Here is an 18039-nt window from a genome sequence, read left to right as displayed (position 1 = left end):
CCGCCCAAGGCTGCTCCATGTCTCAGCTCAGAGTTACAAAGGTGTCACATTTGTTTTGCTACACAAATATTGTTGGCTGGGCTGAGTAATGACCAGCTGTTACATGTAGTATTAATAATGAGGGTTTATATGTTTCATGGCAAGTGGCAGTGATTCTTCACCGCACACGCCTTTACGTGACACATTTTGCACTACGTGGAGGAATCACTTTTTATTCAAGGAATATTTCGGCAACTCCTATTTAATCACACCTCAGGGCTACGTGTCAGGTTTGTCTGGCACTCCTTGTGTAATTGATGTTGATCAACTCAAAGTGGCTATGTTAAAACTTGTTAATAAAATATGTGTTGTTGCATTTGGTGCGACTGTTTTTAGACTATTTGCAAAAAGAATTTTGAAGGAACAAAACCCACTGAATATTAATCGGGAGCTACTTCCACGCTCCAACTTTGACAAACCCAACAACAACTCAAAACAGTGACTGGTACAGCGCAGGGGTCTGTGTGAGCTGCTGAGCTTGTGGTGGCCTGTATTCACCATGTGGTGGAGCTGAGTGATGGTTTCCCAAAGCCCGCCTTCACCAGGACAGACAGCAAGGCCGGCACAGCCATGTGCTACGCTCTCTCTCACTGTGAGGGTGAGGATGATGCTCCTGTTTGACTTTCACTTTCTGTCTCGAGCAATTCAGTGGGAAAGCCGATATTTCTAATGACTGCATTTTCCTCAGAGACTTCACATTGATGAAGCAGGTTCAAGCCGTGTTAGCATGCTAGAAAAAGCCCATGCTAGTAGCTGACATACCAGATACAGTAGGTTGCCTCGACAAAGCTAGCAAGCAAAAACTGCATTCTAAAATGGGTGTGAAAGTCTCCCCTGCAACACAGCGGGCTCTTGTCTTCCTCCTCTCCACACTTTTCTCTCTGTGTTCCTTACTGTCTGTCTCTCTTTCCTCTAGCTGTATCCCCCTCTTGTTCTGTATCGTAATGTCTTTGTCTGCTTCCTGTCATGCATTCCCTCGTTTTGTATTCCCCCCCCCATGCCTTTATTCACGCTCTCTTCTTCTTTTTGCTCTCTCTGTCCATCTACATCTGCACCCCTCCCCTCGCTCTCCCTCCCTAAAAGGCACACATACACAGATAATACTGCGGCTACATGCGGCTTCGGCAACATACTGCAGCAGGCAAGCGTACTCCGCTGCAGCCCTTTAACACAATAGTAATTTAATCTTATGACCTTAAAATTAAATTAATTACGTGTCCCTCTGCAAAATCAAGCAAATAGCTCATTTGCGCTCAAACAGATGTTTTTAAATCCAACCTGTTTAATAGGCAGAGAGAACCCATTATTGTTGCAATCATTCTCAAATGTCACGTGTCTGTCTTTTCTCAACATCTGCTGATTTCAGCCTTTCATCAGAATATGACAAGCACAGCAACATGCAGTTTGCTGCCATTTCCTTTTATTGACATACTGTATGAAGTTTCAGTGAAGCTCTCCCCCTGCCTATGGACATACCACCCCAGCTTCGCCCTGTCTTGCCTTCTCCCCTGAAGCATGACAGAACTAGACGAGCTGCTGTAACACAATGGGACATTTTTTTATATAACAGAGAACAGGAACATTCGCACATACACAAACAAAAACACCTCGGAGACAGACATCTGATGATCCCGGCACATGATAGGACTTACAGTGATGCCATTGTTTGAATACCCTAGGGTGACTTAAGAAAACATCAGTGCTGACAGACAGCCGCGGAAAGAAAACGTCCGAGAATGTGCAAAAATGTGTCACAAATATACAGGGTTTTAACATCAGCGGATATTTTGCACCAGATGTTATGGGTATCGTGTTTTAAAGAATGTGTGCTGTAAGTGAAAACAGTGTCTACCGTATAATTGCTCAGTCATGTTTTATCCATTGTGGCTACTGTACACCTCAGCCCACTTGTTCATTGCTTTGTAATATTATATTTTCTTTCATATCGTTGCAGTACGAGCCCTTTTTCCGGCTAAGATCATCATATAGAGTTTCATGGGCCACCAGTCACATGTTCATAAGCCTTCATTAAACACTCAGGCAGACAGGTGCTACCATCAGGGATTCCCCCGACCTTTGCAGGATGTACAGCAGTTGACCTATTTTATTTAATTGACATCCTCGATGGACTGGCGGCCTGTCCAGGGTGTCCCCTGCCTTCGCCCTATGTCAGCTGGGATAGGCTCCAGCGCCCCCGCGACCCTAATGAGGATAAGCGGTATTGAAAATGGATGGATGGATGGATGGATGGACATTAAACATGACTCAGTGATTACCGCTTAATTTTTCATAAATGTTAGCGCCGCATGTCTGAGGCTTTGAATCTTGCATAAAAATAAATATATCACTGCACTGGAATAGCCAAGTGTCAAAGCAAGTGTACAGTAAGCTGTATTTCACACGATCCAGCTATAAAACTCCACTGAAGCTTTTTAGATGTCGGGAAATAAAAGAAGAGGCGATATGAAACCCTATTTAAATAGAAGATGGATGACTTCTTTCTGCACTATTGTTTGCTGGAAATCAAACTTGGCTGTTGGAAGCACTGATAATCTCTGTGTTTTTAAACACAATGGGCCCATTCTTTATCTGAAAAGAGCAGCTACTCTGATAATGCAGCTCAGCTTAAGTAACCGTAAACAATAGTGCTAAAGGGTGGCCTTGACAAATAAAAAAGATGAAGGGGGAGTGATTATTGTGCCTGAATGTGAAGGACACTGAGTGATGGCCAAACTCCAGCCCCTTTCATTTTCCTTACCAGCTATACCTCTCATGCCAATGTGGGATGTCTCCATAAGTCCTCATGCTGTCAAGGTCAGCAATGAAAATTAGAGTATCTCCTCTCTCGTGCCACTTTTATTTTCTCCATAAGCAGGAAAAGTAACGGCTATATGAATCTAGTCAACTCAGACTCAGTTCACATGCTCCAAAATGAATATGTGCATCATGCACGTTGAGTTTGATAAAAAAGAAACGCAATCTGCACTAACTCTTTTCAACATCACAGACCTTTGTCTGCGCAGCATCAAAGTCTTGAGACATTACGTAGCAGTCTTCAGGTCTTTCAGGTGAACTTCCGATTTGTGACTCATGCGTGCCAGACAATCTGCCGTGGAGTTCTTTGACAGTCCTGAACCAGATAACATCAAGTCCTCCCTTGATCCAGTAAACCTTCATGAATTGTGTCCGCTCTGTAAGATATATATATATATATATATATATATATATATATATATATATATATATATATATATATATGTATATATATATATGTTTTTATATATATTTTGTACTGGCTCCATCCACTCAGACAACAAGCCACCCACAGCAGCTCCACACTCACTACCCGCGCTGCTTGGAACAAACAAAAACTCAACACCCCACCAAATGGAAGCAGCTGTTATCAAAACTCTCTCATCTGCTACAGTACTTTGCAAAACTCAGCAATGCACACACACCACTGCTGAACAAGCCTGTTAGATTCTATCACACACTACAAAGACTTCCTTTTTTCTTTTTCTTTTTTATACAACTTTCATACTTTCATATTCTGTGGAGCTATCTTTTGCATTTTACGGTCTACTGCTTTTGTTGTGTGCTAGTGGCGGCCAAAGGCAATGTGCAGTATAGTTATGTTGGATTTCATATTGCCAGCAGACTACAGTAAAGAAAAAAAAAGAAAAAAAGATCACACCATACATTCAATTCCACTCTTCTCCAAGTACGATGTACTGTTAATGAGCCAGAGACACATGTGTGGACAGTTGCTCTTCATGCATGTTACCATCGTCACATTCCTGTTTGCGATGGCTCCTTTTCATCTCTCATTTGGCAAGAGAGCAGTCACATCAACAATGTACATCTGTGCCTCTTCACTTGTTGCTTAGGAGTCAGTACTCACAGCTTTGGACGTTAACAGTGCCAGTGGAGTTGTCCTTTCCCAGCGGGTTCTCCACCACACATGTATAATTCCCAGAATCCTCCAGTTGTGCTCCGTTGATCTGGACTCTGGAGTTTTTCCTGTGGGAGACAACACTTGCACAGCTGAGTCAGGGGAATCAGGGCAGGGAGGAAATAGCATGGAAACGCAACAAGTGGAAACATGGGGGACAGAGAGGCAGCCAACAGGGCATGGCAACAACTCTGTGCTGTATAGGTACATATAATATCTTTTTCTGGAGCCAAAGTTGTTACCTAGCGTTCTGTATTATAAAAGGGGCTCTTGGTTTTACAGGCCAAGTCAATATCCTTTTTTTGTTGTTGTTTGTTTTACTATAGTGTTTTCCAATTAAGCTATTTTTGCTGCTGGGTATTTTCTCCTAAATAACATTTAGATATTGTCTCAAAATGGATATATTAAAGAGCTGAATATGGTGGCGCCAGTGTTGCTAAGATTCCCCAGTGGTCAACTTTAGAACTGCAACAAAATAAATCATATGCAGCCCAAAAAGTTGTTTTTTCCTTCCCAAATGGGCTGCTATCATTAAGAACACCTCAAACTGCAAACCAGGTAAATTATGACACTTTATGTTATGCCTTATTGAAGTGCAAAAAAACAATTTATATGTGTGATGTCATCCCATTGTAAAGTCTATGGGCTGAGAGTAACTGAGCAGTGGGCCCCACAGCAGCTCGTTTGGCTGAACAATTCTTATTCAAATGGGTGGGCACCATCTTGGTGACTTTTAACCATTTTTTAAAAATACAAGACCACAATTGAGGGCGGATGCGGTTTATTTCCTCTAAACGTTGCTTTTTATTTGTATGAGAAAGACACATGGGTATAAGGACGGCTGATACATTGGCTTGATTTAGTAATATTCATTATACTACATTTCAATAAGGAATACTACAGGTTTTTTTTCAACCGCTCTCTTGATGAAGATCTTTGAATTGGTTTTAAACAGTTTCTTTAAAAACTGCCTCAGTCTCTTTTCATCTTACACTGTTTGTGTTAGGTTTCCAGGACATGGGTGACTTGTACTCACAGGCTGTTCCGTATTCTGATTTTTCTGCTTTTCTTCAGCTCGTTGCCATCTTTGAACCATGTGTAGGTGGGGTTCGCTGGATTCCCTGTGGCCTCACACTTAACTATGAGCTTGCTTCCCTCTTCCACTATTATTGGATTCTTCATTGGTTTTAACTTTGGAGCCGAAGCTAAAAGGAGAGAAAGAGAAATAGTCAACGTTATTAACCGCTATAGACACAAACTTGATTATTGTTTGGTTTGCACAGTTCATTTAGGTTTGTGTGTGTTGGTGTTTTAGGAAAAACAGCGAGACGAAGAAGGACAGAGCAGAGCAGCCAATCATCATCTCTACAGACTGGGCCAACAACTCTCTCATGTGACCACCAGATGTTGTCACTAGAGACATTATCAACTTGGCCTCAGACTAATAAACAGGCCGAATTTCCCTCCATCTTTGCGCCTATAAAAACACCTGAAGCAATATTTAGTAAACATCCACTTGCTCATGAGGAAAATTGGCAAGTGGTAACTACGAAAACATTGACACTATAATTACTAGTTTGTTGTGATGATAACATCTAAAAGCTTTTGACATTTGTTTCCTATTATAACTCATTCATCGACATGTGAAATGTAAAATCTGTTATATCACACATTTTGAAGATTCAGTCACTTTTTACAACTTTCATATTCTCTTGAGCTCGGTCATACCTTATACTGCACTATGTTATGTTTGAGAAAAAAATGTGGTCTTAAAAAAACCCATATATTCCGTAATTTCCGTATATATTTCTTTCCTCAGAAGAAGAAAAAAAATAATCGAAATATGAAAAGGTATCTTTGTCCAAATGCACACATACATGCACACGCAACACACACCGACACTTGCCAGCTGACAGCTGCACACATGTTTAGGAGAAGACTCATCCAGGGCGGAGCGAGAGAGAAGGGGTGAACAAGGGTCAACCAGGGGCTGGCCAAGATGCCCCCCCCCCACATTCTCTCTCTTTATGTGTAACATTTACAATTGCATGCATATGCTAAACTGAGTCAGTCCCACAAGCTTCAGCTGTTTGCTGTGCATCGTCACTAAAGGATACTGGTGACAAAGAAGGCATGACAAGCAAAGTGAAGAGTTTACACAGGTAACGACTTCGATTAAACATTGAAATATAGGTGCACATAAATAATCCCCTGTCGTTCTCCTTTTCACTTCACTGAGTGCCAATGAAGCACTTCCGTTAGCTATTGGGGAAATAGTCAATGTCATGTTTATTATTGGTCCTAACTCAACTCACTGGTATCAGCCACATACACAAGTGATCACATGCAAAGAGCTTTGTCTGGCACATATGTGTCTATTCTAGCTCTGCAATGAAGTCCTGTGCCTCGTGAACATGTATTGTGAGACCTGCCACCTCTGGTCGCCTGGCACTAATACTGCTGATCTGAGCCAGAGGTTCCAGCTCTCAGTTCCAGCTGTGGATCTCGTTGTCATTGAACGACCTTTCAGTTGATGCAGATCTAACATCATCCATGTTGGAGAAAATTAATTTGATGAACTCTGTAACTTCTCTATAGCTTGAACCTATTTCACTGTGTCAGCAGTGTTTGCATTACTAAAACACATGTTCTTCTTTTCTTGTTATAAAGTTAATTTTCCATATGAACTGACTAGTCAAACATGAAATAACTGTCCCTATCGAGCTGAATAGTACACTGTGCCTCTGTTTGTACTTGTTGGCTCATGTTTGATGTCTTGTACCCTCTTTATAATGTGTTGTCTCACTTTAAGGTCTGATGCCCATAGATGGAGATGTTTGCCTAGATTGTTTAAGAAATACATATGCTATTATTGGAATTAGTTTAATTGTACAGTAGCCTGATCGTAGAGTGATCATTGACAATGCTGACGATAGTCAAAGATGTCAAATTTTAAAATAGCTCATAAAAAGCTCAGATCAATGGAATTATTATTATAATATGGACTATTATAAAGCATCTATTTGTTACTAAAATTATTCTGTAGCTGATAAGACCGTGGACCTTTATCTGTTGGAAAATGTGAGTGATGATATTCATGGTGTTTGGAAAACAAAGACAAAGATTCACACACAGATGTGCATTTGTGTCAAGACACTCAGTAACCTTAATGAGCTTATTATCAGGATAGATATTTGTGCTGTGATTGCTCCAGCTGTTAGTTTGAGATGTCACAGTCCCAAAAAGGGTTTTAGACAACAACATTAAAATTGGCTGAAATTATAACATTATATAGGCAGCACACATGCCGTGTGTCATATGTATGTATTTCACATTAACTCTGCGTGGTGAGGGTTTATTGATAGCCTCCAGCAAGAACATATATACTGAACATGAGACTCCTAATACTCCAGATGTTCTACATTAAACATTTTCTGTTATTTAACAAATACACTGCTATATGGAACTTGATGTTAAATAAAGATCGGACTGTAAAATGTTCTGTGGTCTGCTGATCCTCCTAATTTTCACATTAGGCTGGCTAACTGAATCAGTTGTACTGTACGTAATTACACAGATGTTTGATAAGCAGCTTCATTGCACATTTTCATGAGGTGCTCTAAAGTATTAAAACTTAATTTTGTAAGGAAAACTTTTATTTGAATCTAGAAGCTAACTAATGACTTAAGAAATTTCCACGCTCTCAAGTTGCCGTCCGTACATGATTTCTCCTGGACACAGTGTTGTCCTTGCCAAGCAAATTAAACACACTTTGTCCTTGCCTGGAATAGTTACAGAAACACAGGACTGCACCTCTCATCAGCCCAGTGTGCCAGATGTGTAAGAGGGTCTGATCCATCTACAGGATGCCGTTCTAATGAAGACACAGGAGTCTATCAGACACTTCAGCTTTCAGATACAGATGTTTAACATTATACTGCATCAAGATTAGTCTTCACGCCATGCCAAGTATTTCTAGCCCCTTAATCAGTGTAACACAACATGAATTAATAAAAACAAATGCCTTTCAACATCCATGAACTTCTAAAAAAGCATAAAAGAATGTACTGTGACAGCCTGGTCAGTGATTTGGAGAAGTTTCTCATGTTTCGATTGATGTGAAAAACAGAGTATGTTAAAGTTGATATTTTGATGCGCAAAGTACAATACAAATCCACTGCACTCGAGATAAAGCATTCATGTTTTTTTCCAACAACATAATAAAGCGTTGTTATCTTTAGAAATAGAATTAATTTCTCTGAGACAAATGGTTGTCTCATTTTCCATTACACAAGTGGAAAAAGTGTCAGGCAGCAATGATAAACCCTCGCCCGAACAACAGCCTGATTCTCTCTTTTTGAAGCGGAGGGGCAGCTGCAGACATGGACTATAAAAAACAAATTTGAGAATACAAGCCTAACCGGCGTGTCAACAGCTCTTGCCTTGGGTAACAAACAGTTGGAAACCTCAGACCAGAGAGAGGTTCAAAAACAAAGTCACTTGATGAATTAACAATGGATTGCTCGTATTATTGAGTTAACATTTCTGTTTTACTTCCAGGAGCTTAGAAAAGGAATCCGAGGCATGCCTTTGTATTTCCCCTTCTAGACAAAGTATCCCTGATTACTCTGGTGTTATGTCATTTCACTGCATGTTGTCAAAAGACAAATTGCATGGCGAGATCGCAAGAGAAATGGGTTCTGCATGTGGGAATGATCTTCCGCCACTGCACACTAGTCACTGTAACACAACATCTGCTTAAAGATATCATTTCAACAGCCTACCAACACAACCAATATACTTTCCCCAAATAATTATCTGCTACATTGTTTACACGTGAATCAAAACACTCGACTTCTCTCTCACTAAACTCTGCAAACATGCTACTAACAGGGTTTCCCTTCGGGTGAATTGAAATCAGTCAAATAATTTGTACTTGCATACAAGCAGCTGAACTGGTCAGTTTGGTGCCCTGAACATCTTGAAACCAAAATATTACCAATCCAGCATGATCACCGTACTGAGTTTCTAAGTTTGTCTCATTGGTTAAGCAATCAATATTACAGTTTTAACTGTGAACTGTTATTTTTGAATGTTTTGGAATATTAAAGATAATTAAATATTCAGTACAACTAGGCTTGTCACAATAATATACATGACCTCAAAACTAAAATAACATTACTTTTGCACAACCTTAGAAACTAATGTATAAGTCCGAGCCTTTTGTGGTCTCTGTGTTTTGTTTTGTGACCTTTAGTAGTCCCAGTGCACATTGCTCTTTTGCAATAATAATTGTTGTGACTTATTATTATGAAGAACAGTGCATTAGTACAAAAATTAAACATTATATTTGAACCATCATGTGCTGCGTCCTGGTCTTACTGCTTAGTAAATGACTTTCATGATAATGAGTATTTTTGTACACTCTAGTCATTGTGGAATCCCCCAACTGGTCTACTAAAAGCTGAATGCATATTGTATATAAATTATCATTTCTTTGACAATGGTCAACACTAACAGCACTGCGAACAAATGTGTATACAGTATTCACAGTATTACATGGAAGCTCTTTGGTAAACCAGCAAAAAGTTTCATTTGCAAAACGCTTTCATATTAAAAGCTTGTCATAAATTATCCCTAGACATTTTACCACCTTTCAAGAGACTTCGTTTTGCTTACCAATTAGTGGTTTTGATTAGCCATGTCGAGACTATGGCAGCGAACTTAACACAAAACATTCACCGTGCACGGATTTCCAGATGTTCTTTAGGCACTATAATGCTGAACATAGGCCAGTTGAAGCTGCATTTCTGATTAGTTTTCCAGTAGTTTTTTTAATCAGCAAATTAAAAGCCAATGTTGTAAGAGTAATTACATAAAGCAAGATCATACCTGAATTGTAAGCTGAGAATGTCTAAGGCTTCAAACCACCTCCTCTGACTACTTGTCTCTGTAAAACATTTTATTGATACATAATTTGAGTAGCTCTGAGGTGTTAGGGCATGATAAGGACGCATTTGGCACAAAATGAAGGAGCCAATTCTCCACTTCCACAAGTAATTATTACCTCCCGCACGCAAACCCAGTCAGAAAATAACTTGTTGAGTTTTGTCTTGAATATAAGATGGAGGTTAGAAGTGAATGGATTACGAAATTATCACCAACACACACAAGGTTATTTATGTAAGTCAGGCAGACTGTACAGGGCTATCTGACTGATAAAAGAGAGATATACGTTCATGTTGCATTGTATTGATGACAGATTTGATGAAATGCCTGTGGCATTTCGTTCTACTCATCTTCACATCAACGTTTTCCATCCCTCAGGGGTCGTTTCTTTCCAACAAGGACCCACATTTTGGCACAGATGTCTTTGTTAAGCACTGCAGAAGTTTCCCCTAACCCTCGGCTTGATTCATTAGAAAGGTCCTGCAACATTATTTAAAGAGTGTCAACTTTCAGCCACAATACACAGGCCTTTAAAAAAGCGAAAGACTTGAGAGGAATTTAACATGAAGGCAGCAGAATTCCATAAATCAACACTTTTTGAAATACTTACTGGTACAAATCCTGGTGATGTCATAGCCAGGGAAATGGCAATTATAGCTGAGAAGTACCTGCTGTGTAATTTCTTTAATAAAGGTATGAAACTAAGTTCTCTGGGAAAGTGTGGTGCAGTACAAGAGACAATACTGTCCTGTTCCTGCGACGTCAGTGTTAGTTGACTGGCAGCCTAACACCCTCAACGAAGCGCTCATGGGCTAAATTACATACAATTATACTTTGACACATGTCCTCCATACGAATATGTGAACATGTGCATGCAAACACAATATATTGTATACTGTATTATCCACAATGTAAAAGACTGTTTGCATATATGCAAAAAGTTAGTTGAAATAACATCTTAATAGTTGTAGTTGCATTTAATACCAAGCCTAGAATTCCAAGCATATGCCATATTAGCAGCCATGACAAAAAAACTAAAAGTTAGAATGAGTACTAAACAACTTGACTGCAATTAATAATCAGGGAAGATTGAGCTATATCATATCTGGAAGCAAGAACACAACGATCTGACCTCAAATTCCTTTTGCTTTTCATTATCTTATCTTATCATGCTTATATATTTTTGTGACAAATCATGAATCCATATTTTGGTGGATAATGTAAAACTGCACAAGATGCAATACAGGCGTTAATCTCCAATTGTCTCTTTGAGCAGAACTCACTACATTTGGGTTTGTCGGCGCTGCTTCGTCAGAACACCAGCGAAGCTCGCGAGTTAGCTAGTGATCCTTTAGCTAGCTAGCTAGATAGCTAAAGGATCTTTTGATTATCTTTTTTGAACAGAGCAGAACACAAAGGCAGTATACAGGAAGCTGGCATGCGGTTCTGATGCTACGTACATGTCTACTCTTTTAAGAAAGAGATAACACATATCCTCAGAAGATTAATGTCCTTTGTATATAATTACAGGCTGGCAACATTTATTAAAGAGCCGGATCCATCTTTAAAATTGGTGTTTGGTTCATCTCATTTTAATTTGGAAGAGGGAGCCTTAGGCCAAGATCATCTGATGTGGTCACGCCGTGTATGAAGTATCACTCTTGCAGACACAACAAGCATCATCCATCAGCATGTTGTCATCATGGCCTACTTTGAAAGCTCCATTTTAAAAAGGGTGGTACGCATGTAGTTTCACGAAGGTTGCCCATTTGCCCACAACGATTACGAATCTCCTTTCATGAGAACATTGATGATTCAAGATCAGATTATCATGCTCTGGATATTTTTAAATGTCAACGTATTTTATTTGATAGGGACAATGCAATACAACATATCTCTGCAAAGAAGTTTGTTGCAAATGAGAGTTTATAGCTATTGCTAATGTTCAACTCGTGTCCCTTGTTGGGCTTTAAAAAATAGCTCTGGGGCTATACTGTTAATCCAACTACTTTGAGAAAACAAAAATTGAGAAAAGCTCTCAAAGCTTGTTAAAACTGACATTTTAAGCGTCAGCTGACAGATGAACAACAACAGTTACAATTTTTATTTATTATGATTGAAAAAATAAAACAGACTATATTCTCTCTGTGTACGGCGGCTGTGCTCATTGATTAACAAAGACCTGAACAAATATTCTGCAAGCATTCTGTGTCCCTTTTAGGTCAAGGAAATATTTATCTCAAATGTTTATAGATCACAATCAATAGAGCAATTATTTATATTACATTTTTCATGAGTAATAAAACCACAGATGCTAAACATATTCACAGTAGCACATTTAAGCTGAAAAGGGTCATATCATTTCTAGAATGCCTGCAAAAAATGCTAAACCCAGTCTTGAGGGTTATCTGTTGGAAGCTGACATCAGAAGGTACAAAATGGCTACCATCATCAAGAGATGCTGTCAAAGATACAGTATGTTCACACCAAGAATGAGCAGTCATCGTAGTTGCAGTGATAATCATGGTAGTGTCCTTTATTGTGTCACTGAAACGGGGGTTGGGCTTCCCCGTGACCTGAGGTCAAACTACAATGACATGCTGCAGCTTGTAGGATCCACCACTGAGCAAGCACATTGCTACGTTCAACACTGAAAGACAGAGCGCTTCAATTCAAAGTCAAAGTAGCTTCAAGCTAATATACAGACAGACTTTTATGTTGGATGACTCACCACATGCTCATAATTCAGACGGAACTAAACAACTGTTAACGCTGTCAACAAGTTTGCTCTGAAATATTGTATTCTGCTATACATACATCACGGTTAATTCTATGCCATGAATTAACAAAAATCTTTAAAGCACGGTTGTAGCCAGCTTATAACACAACTGTGCTTTGCCTCTATGAGGTCCAGAGCTGTTTGAGCTTAAACTTCACATTTAGTTGATTTTTTAAACGAGTCATATCGTTTCACGACCCTCTACAGGCTGTCCACATCGGGAGACCAATCCATGTGACAACCAAGAGGCAAGCTTTGACAAGCCGAGGGGATACTTTGTCCCACACTTCCGTGATATAGTAACTAAACTTAATCTCATTCTTTCTCTCCAAGACTCACTATCTGTCAAAACACACACACACACATGTAATGTACATTCACATATATGTATTTGTATATACATAAAATGTTACACAAAAAACACCTTTAATTTAATTTTACCTGTTGTGGAATCAGCTTCTTTCTCCTTTTGTCCTTTCTTACCCCCCCTCTTTTTCCCTTTCTTATCTTTCCTCTTATTCTCCGTCATGCTGTCAGAAGAAGGTAAATCCTCTCAGGGGAAGACACAGGAAAAAAAACAGGTAGTCCTATTGGGAACGTGTGGCAAGTAGGCACCACCAGACTCTGAGCCTGTCAGAGCGTCTCTCCTGCTATATAGACTCACACCAATCAAGTAAAGCAAGGAACCACCTACTCACAGCAGGGCAGAGGGAGAGAGAGAGAGAGAGAGAGAGAGAGAGAGAGAGAGAGAGAGAGAGAGAGAGGGAGAGGGAGGGAAGGAGGGAGCGGGGAGAAAAATAGGGAAAGGTAGAGAGTCACCGCTCAAGAAACTCTGAGGAGAAAAGGGAAAGAATACAGAGAGAGGGAGGGGAGAATGAGGGAGGGAGCAAGTAAGGCATTTCCCATTGCTTTAAGGCAATGAACTGTTCCCTTACTGGATCTATCAGATAAGCAGTGGCTCTTCCAGGCCCTGCAGCCACAGCTGAGGACGGACAGCGACCCGGTCCACACAGAAACCTGAAGTCTCCCCATTCAAGCTCCCTCGCCCTGCTTGTAGCCAACTCTGTTGCTACCTCGGGAGCATCTTCTCTTTTCTAAAGATCCATAGAAAAGAGTGCAGTGAGACCACTTAAATGATCCCCTCTGCACTGCTGACCCCACCCAGATAATTCAGGTGGGGACCTGCCCTTGCCAGGTTGATGTCGGGGTCCCAAAACACTTCACATCTGGTATAGATTTGCCGAGCACAGATTCTGTGGATATGTGCAAGTGAGCGGTGTGTGAGCTGCCGAATGTGAGATCACAATCTGCGACAGACTGCTCCTTGCAAAATTACACAAAATCATCTCTGGCTTCCCTAGCTACTCCCCTTCCTCACCTATCTTGTCTGTCAGCCCCCTCTCAGTACTACAGGCAAGTTGCAGCTTGTCTGCGGTTGCATCTCGTTCTTTCACTGTAGCTGTTAGCCAGGTGTCATCAATGTCCACACAGCAGAAAGGAATACCAACCACTAAAACAAGCTTTTATCTTTATATATATATATATATATATATGAATGATACCAGACCGTGGCCTGGTATCAAATCCATTTATCTATTCTGAAAGGTGAGTGGGCATCTCACTTTTTGTATTTTCTATGTATGTCAGTAGATAGTTTGAAAGCACATAGGAAAGTAGGGCAAGGGGAGACACATATAAAGGTGGGGCAAGACTGAAATGAAGGCCAGCAGCGACACATTTGTGGCTGGCGGAAAAAAAGGAAATCTAAGAACAGAACTTTCTAAGTGGTGGTCGGCTCCCTGCCTGACTTTAATACAGCAAAAGGATATCTGACAATATCTAATGCGAACATGGCCCAAACTGTGACTACATGATGATCGCAGTATTATTTTAAGCTGCTGTATGAAAGTAAGGTTTTCAAATTTCATGCTGACTGAACTCGGCTGTCCTAAGTGGCAACAAAATAAAAACGCACCGAAACAACAGCCGAGTGAAGATGAGTCATCTGCGGGGCCCTCCCAGGGTTTGCCTCAGTTTAGTCTTCACGTTTCTTGGGAGGAGGCGGCAGCAGCAGGGATTGGAAAGGGGGCAGCAGAAGGGTCTTAGCAGGTCGGCACACTCAATGGCGTAAGCCTCATCTGTGGGCAACACAACTGCAGGGGTCAAACTGAGGCCAAAGTTTAACACACCATTCAAGTCCAATATAGGGCTTTTCCTTCTCCAGAAACAAATTTGCTCTTTCCTCTTTCCTTCTCGATGATCTAATCTGTCAGCAGAGGTAACTGATGGCTGGCAACGGCCCCGGTGTGTCAGAGAGCTGCCCCTGCCACCCTATCTCCCCCCAACCTCAACACTCATATCCTCCTCCACTTTTCAACAAGATGAGACTCGTTCCCAGGCCTGTATGTCTCTTGGTGGGTGTGTGGTTTATGTATGTGTCAGAAATGTGAGTATCTGTGACGTCAGGACAATATAAATGGCACTTTCAGGATGATTGCATATAGATTTAGACTGGCTTTGTCCTGCTCAAAGCATTTCTCAACCAGCTCCTTTAAGAGCCCACGTGTGTCTTCAAGGAGAACCACACAAGATGCAAATTAGTGAAATGTAACCTTAGATGACATGAGTTATATGGGTGTTCTGCACATAGCTCCCGGAGCATTGGGAACAGGTTAACCTCGAGGTTAGTGTGGACATCAATATGGAGCTCTTGCCTCAAAGTTTTTGCAAACTTGCCGAGCTTCTGCTAAACTGTGAGCAAATTTCTTAAATTGTAGCAGCATGGATGTGAAAATGTGTGAGTTTTCCAAACACAACTCGCCACAGCAGTGTTCCACTTGGCAGTTACATAAAACATGGATATGCAAAAGTGGACATACACAAGGAAAGGATTTTATTACACACAAAATAAGTTAGATTATTATTTTTGTTTGTCCTTGTGTGAAGAGCCTTGAACAAGGTTGAGTTTTTGTATCTGAGCTTCTAGAGTACATACAACAAGTGACTGAAATGAACACCATTTTTCACACCCAGACAAAAATATGGTCATGGACATGTGCATCTAAATCTCTTTCGCTTTTTTTTTTAGTCTACTCAAAAGCATCTGCTGTTTTTCAACAGCCGTGGGCTGTCCTCGGATCAGGGTCTGGAGGTGGAGGGGCACAGTGGGCCATGTGGGAGGAGCACCACTTGAGGAGCACATCCACAAAAAAAAAGAAAAAAGAGGCCAAGCCCTATAAGTTCTGCTCATAAATGCTCCACAGGCCCCATCTCTGCCTGCCTCCTAATCCCCCCCCCCCCCCCCCCCCCCCCCCCCAAAAAAGGGGAGACAGCTTTCCTGCATGATGGAGCTGAGCAGCTCCCTCCTAACAACAGCATACCTGCACATCATCACATTGATACAGCTCAACAGCACTCCTGCCCTTTCACAGGCACCAGAGTTTATCTTTTCAGACATAATGGCTAAACAGCCATTAGGTTGTGTTGTTTACATCTGTCTGCCTTTTTGCCAACAAAGTATATAGGGGTGGGGGTGGGGGGGAGAGAGGTGAGAAGCTTAAAGGAGTGTATAGTGCCTGCTTTTAACACACGTCTGCAGTCTTGACTATCAGAGGTGTGGTAAGGGTGGGAGGGGGAGGGGACGGGGAAGGGGGGGGGGCGCTCACAACCTCTAAGAGAAATACATGGAGAGAGTACAAGGGAAAAAAACGAGATGAGGGTAGGAAAGAACAGAGGGTAAAACGTGAAAAAGAGATTTGGGAATGAAAATAATATCCTCTTCATCAGATGACAGCACCTGCTAATATTTACCTTTCAACGAGGCATCTGCTTCAGCATGCACTGCAGTGTGAAGTTGGAACTTTCAGGCTGCCCGATAAATAAAATAAAAAACTGCACATCCAGCAGCAGTAGCTGTTGTAGTAGACAGGGGCTTGCGTTAAACACATAAATACAATCTGCTTGATAATGCCAGTCTTGCTGCTTTTTGTTTAAATGTATGTACTTTGAGAGTCTGTGCAAGTGGCTCTCTGTATGAATGACAGGCGAAAGAGGAGGAACCGAGGACTTATGTCACTGGGCAGGCTGGTGAAGCCCCCTTACAGACAGACACGACACAAATCAATATCAGTGACATATGGAGGCCCTGAGGAAGGGGCTTTATTCTCAAGGTCGTCTGTGCCATGGTCAACTGCGATTCCAAATCTGAGTGTTACTAATGACTCTGCTCAGCAACAGCTGAGATCCGGAGCACAAAAAGAGACCAAACAGCACACCCACTGTCTCGTTTACAAAATAGCAAAAGGATAGGGGAATTCAAATCAAGCATGGATGTTTGGTTAAAAATCATAGAGAAAACAGCAAGAAAGCATTTAAGTGTTAAAAAAGGAAGTGATCCTGGGTGGATACAGCTCTTTGACGTTTCCGCAGCACATTGCTGTCACCATGGTAACCACAGTCTTAAGGGTAGCAACTAGAGTATGTGAGAGAGATGTGGAAGGGCGGATTGAGGATGAGAGACAGGGGGAGAGAGACAAGAAAAGATGCAAGCGAGAAAGTAGAAGATAACGTGTGAGAGATACAATGGAAGGAAGAGTGAGAGTGGCAGAAATAAAAGAAAGGTAACACGGGAGAGCGCTGAAGAGAGGCAGAGCAAAAACCAAGAAATGGAGAGCGGAACAAAGAAACACAGAGAGAGCCATCCACAGAGCAGCTGCAGCCTGGCCACTGTATTGCTCCATAAGAGAGATGTCCGCAAGTAAGCCTGTGCCAAGCCTGCTGGGAAGCACTGCAGTAGCATCTCGGAGAGGGAGACATGACAAACATCAGCACTGAGCATGCTCCACTCTCAAGGCCACTGAGAAAATTAGATTTTGGCTCTTCAGCCTCTCAGTTTGTTCAGTTCTCCAGCCCTATTCCAGCCTCCATCTGTCCCTATCCAGCTATTCGGCACCACCGCAGCCTCACCTGGCTTCAGATGTGGCTCCGCGCTGGATAAAATCGGACTGATGTGTCAGATAACTGATTGATCTAGTGGTAAGAGGCATCTTTCCCACTTACCACCACGCTGACTCGTATTGTGACAGGTTTGATTGGGGCTGAGAGGAACAAGAGATGAGCATAGCAACTCATCAGCCAATGGGGCATGATACTGCAATAACAGGTCGCACGCACGCACGCACGCTCGCTCGCACGCAGGCACGCACGCAGGCACGCACGCACGCACGCACGCACGCACGCACGCACGCACGCACGCACGCACGCACATCCCCGTTGCCCCGTTGCCCCGTTGCCCCATTGCCCCGTTACCCAATGTGAACTC

At 41.6% G+C, this 18039-nt stretch overlaps 1 protein-coding gene across 2 annotated transcripts in view; it reads right to left on the bottom strand.

Annotated features, from left to right (window-relative positions):
- The window catches only part of nrg2a (neuregulin 2a), a 48523-nt gene extending 30759 nt beyond the window's left edge, over positions 1-17764 (bottom strand). Inside the window, exons 1-3 of one of the 2 annotated variants that reach the window (XM_034549722.1) lie at positions 17685-17764; positions 5028-5196; positions 3941-4059 (exon numbers count right to left, since the gene is read on the bottom strand). In XM_034549722.1, the coding sequence (XP_034405613.1) occupies positions 3941-4059; positions 5028-5173 (265 nt within the window). In that variant the 5' untranslated portion in view covers positions 5174-5196; positions 17685-17764. Of the gene's footprint in view, positions 1-3940; positions 4060-5027; positions 5197-13160; positions 13392-17684 lie in introns of those variants that run through there. The other variant, XM_034549720.1, reaches the window with a different exon arrangement.
- Between the last annotated feature and the right edge of the window lie 275 nt (positions 17765-18039).

This window comes from Cyclopterus lumpus, chromosome 14 (genome assembly GCF_009769545.1).
Source record: "Cyclopterus lumpus isolate fCycLum1 chromosome 14, fCycLum1.pri, whole genome shotgun sequence".
In the NCBI taxonomy this organism is placed as follows: domain Eukaryota; kingdom Metazoa; phylum Chordata; class Actinopteri; order Perciformes; family Cyclopteridae; genus Cyclopterus; species Cyclopterus lumpus.
This window is presented reverse-complemented; position numbering and strand designations above follow the sequence as displayed.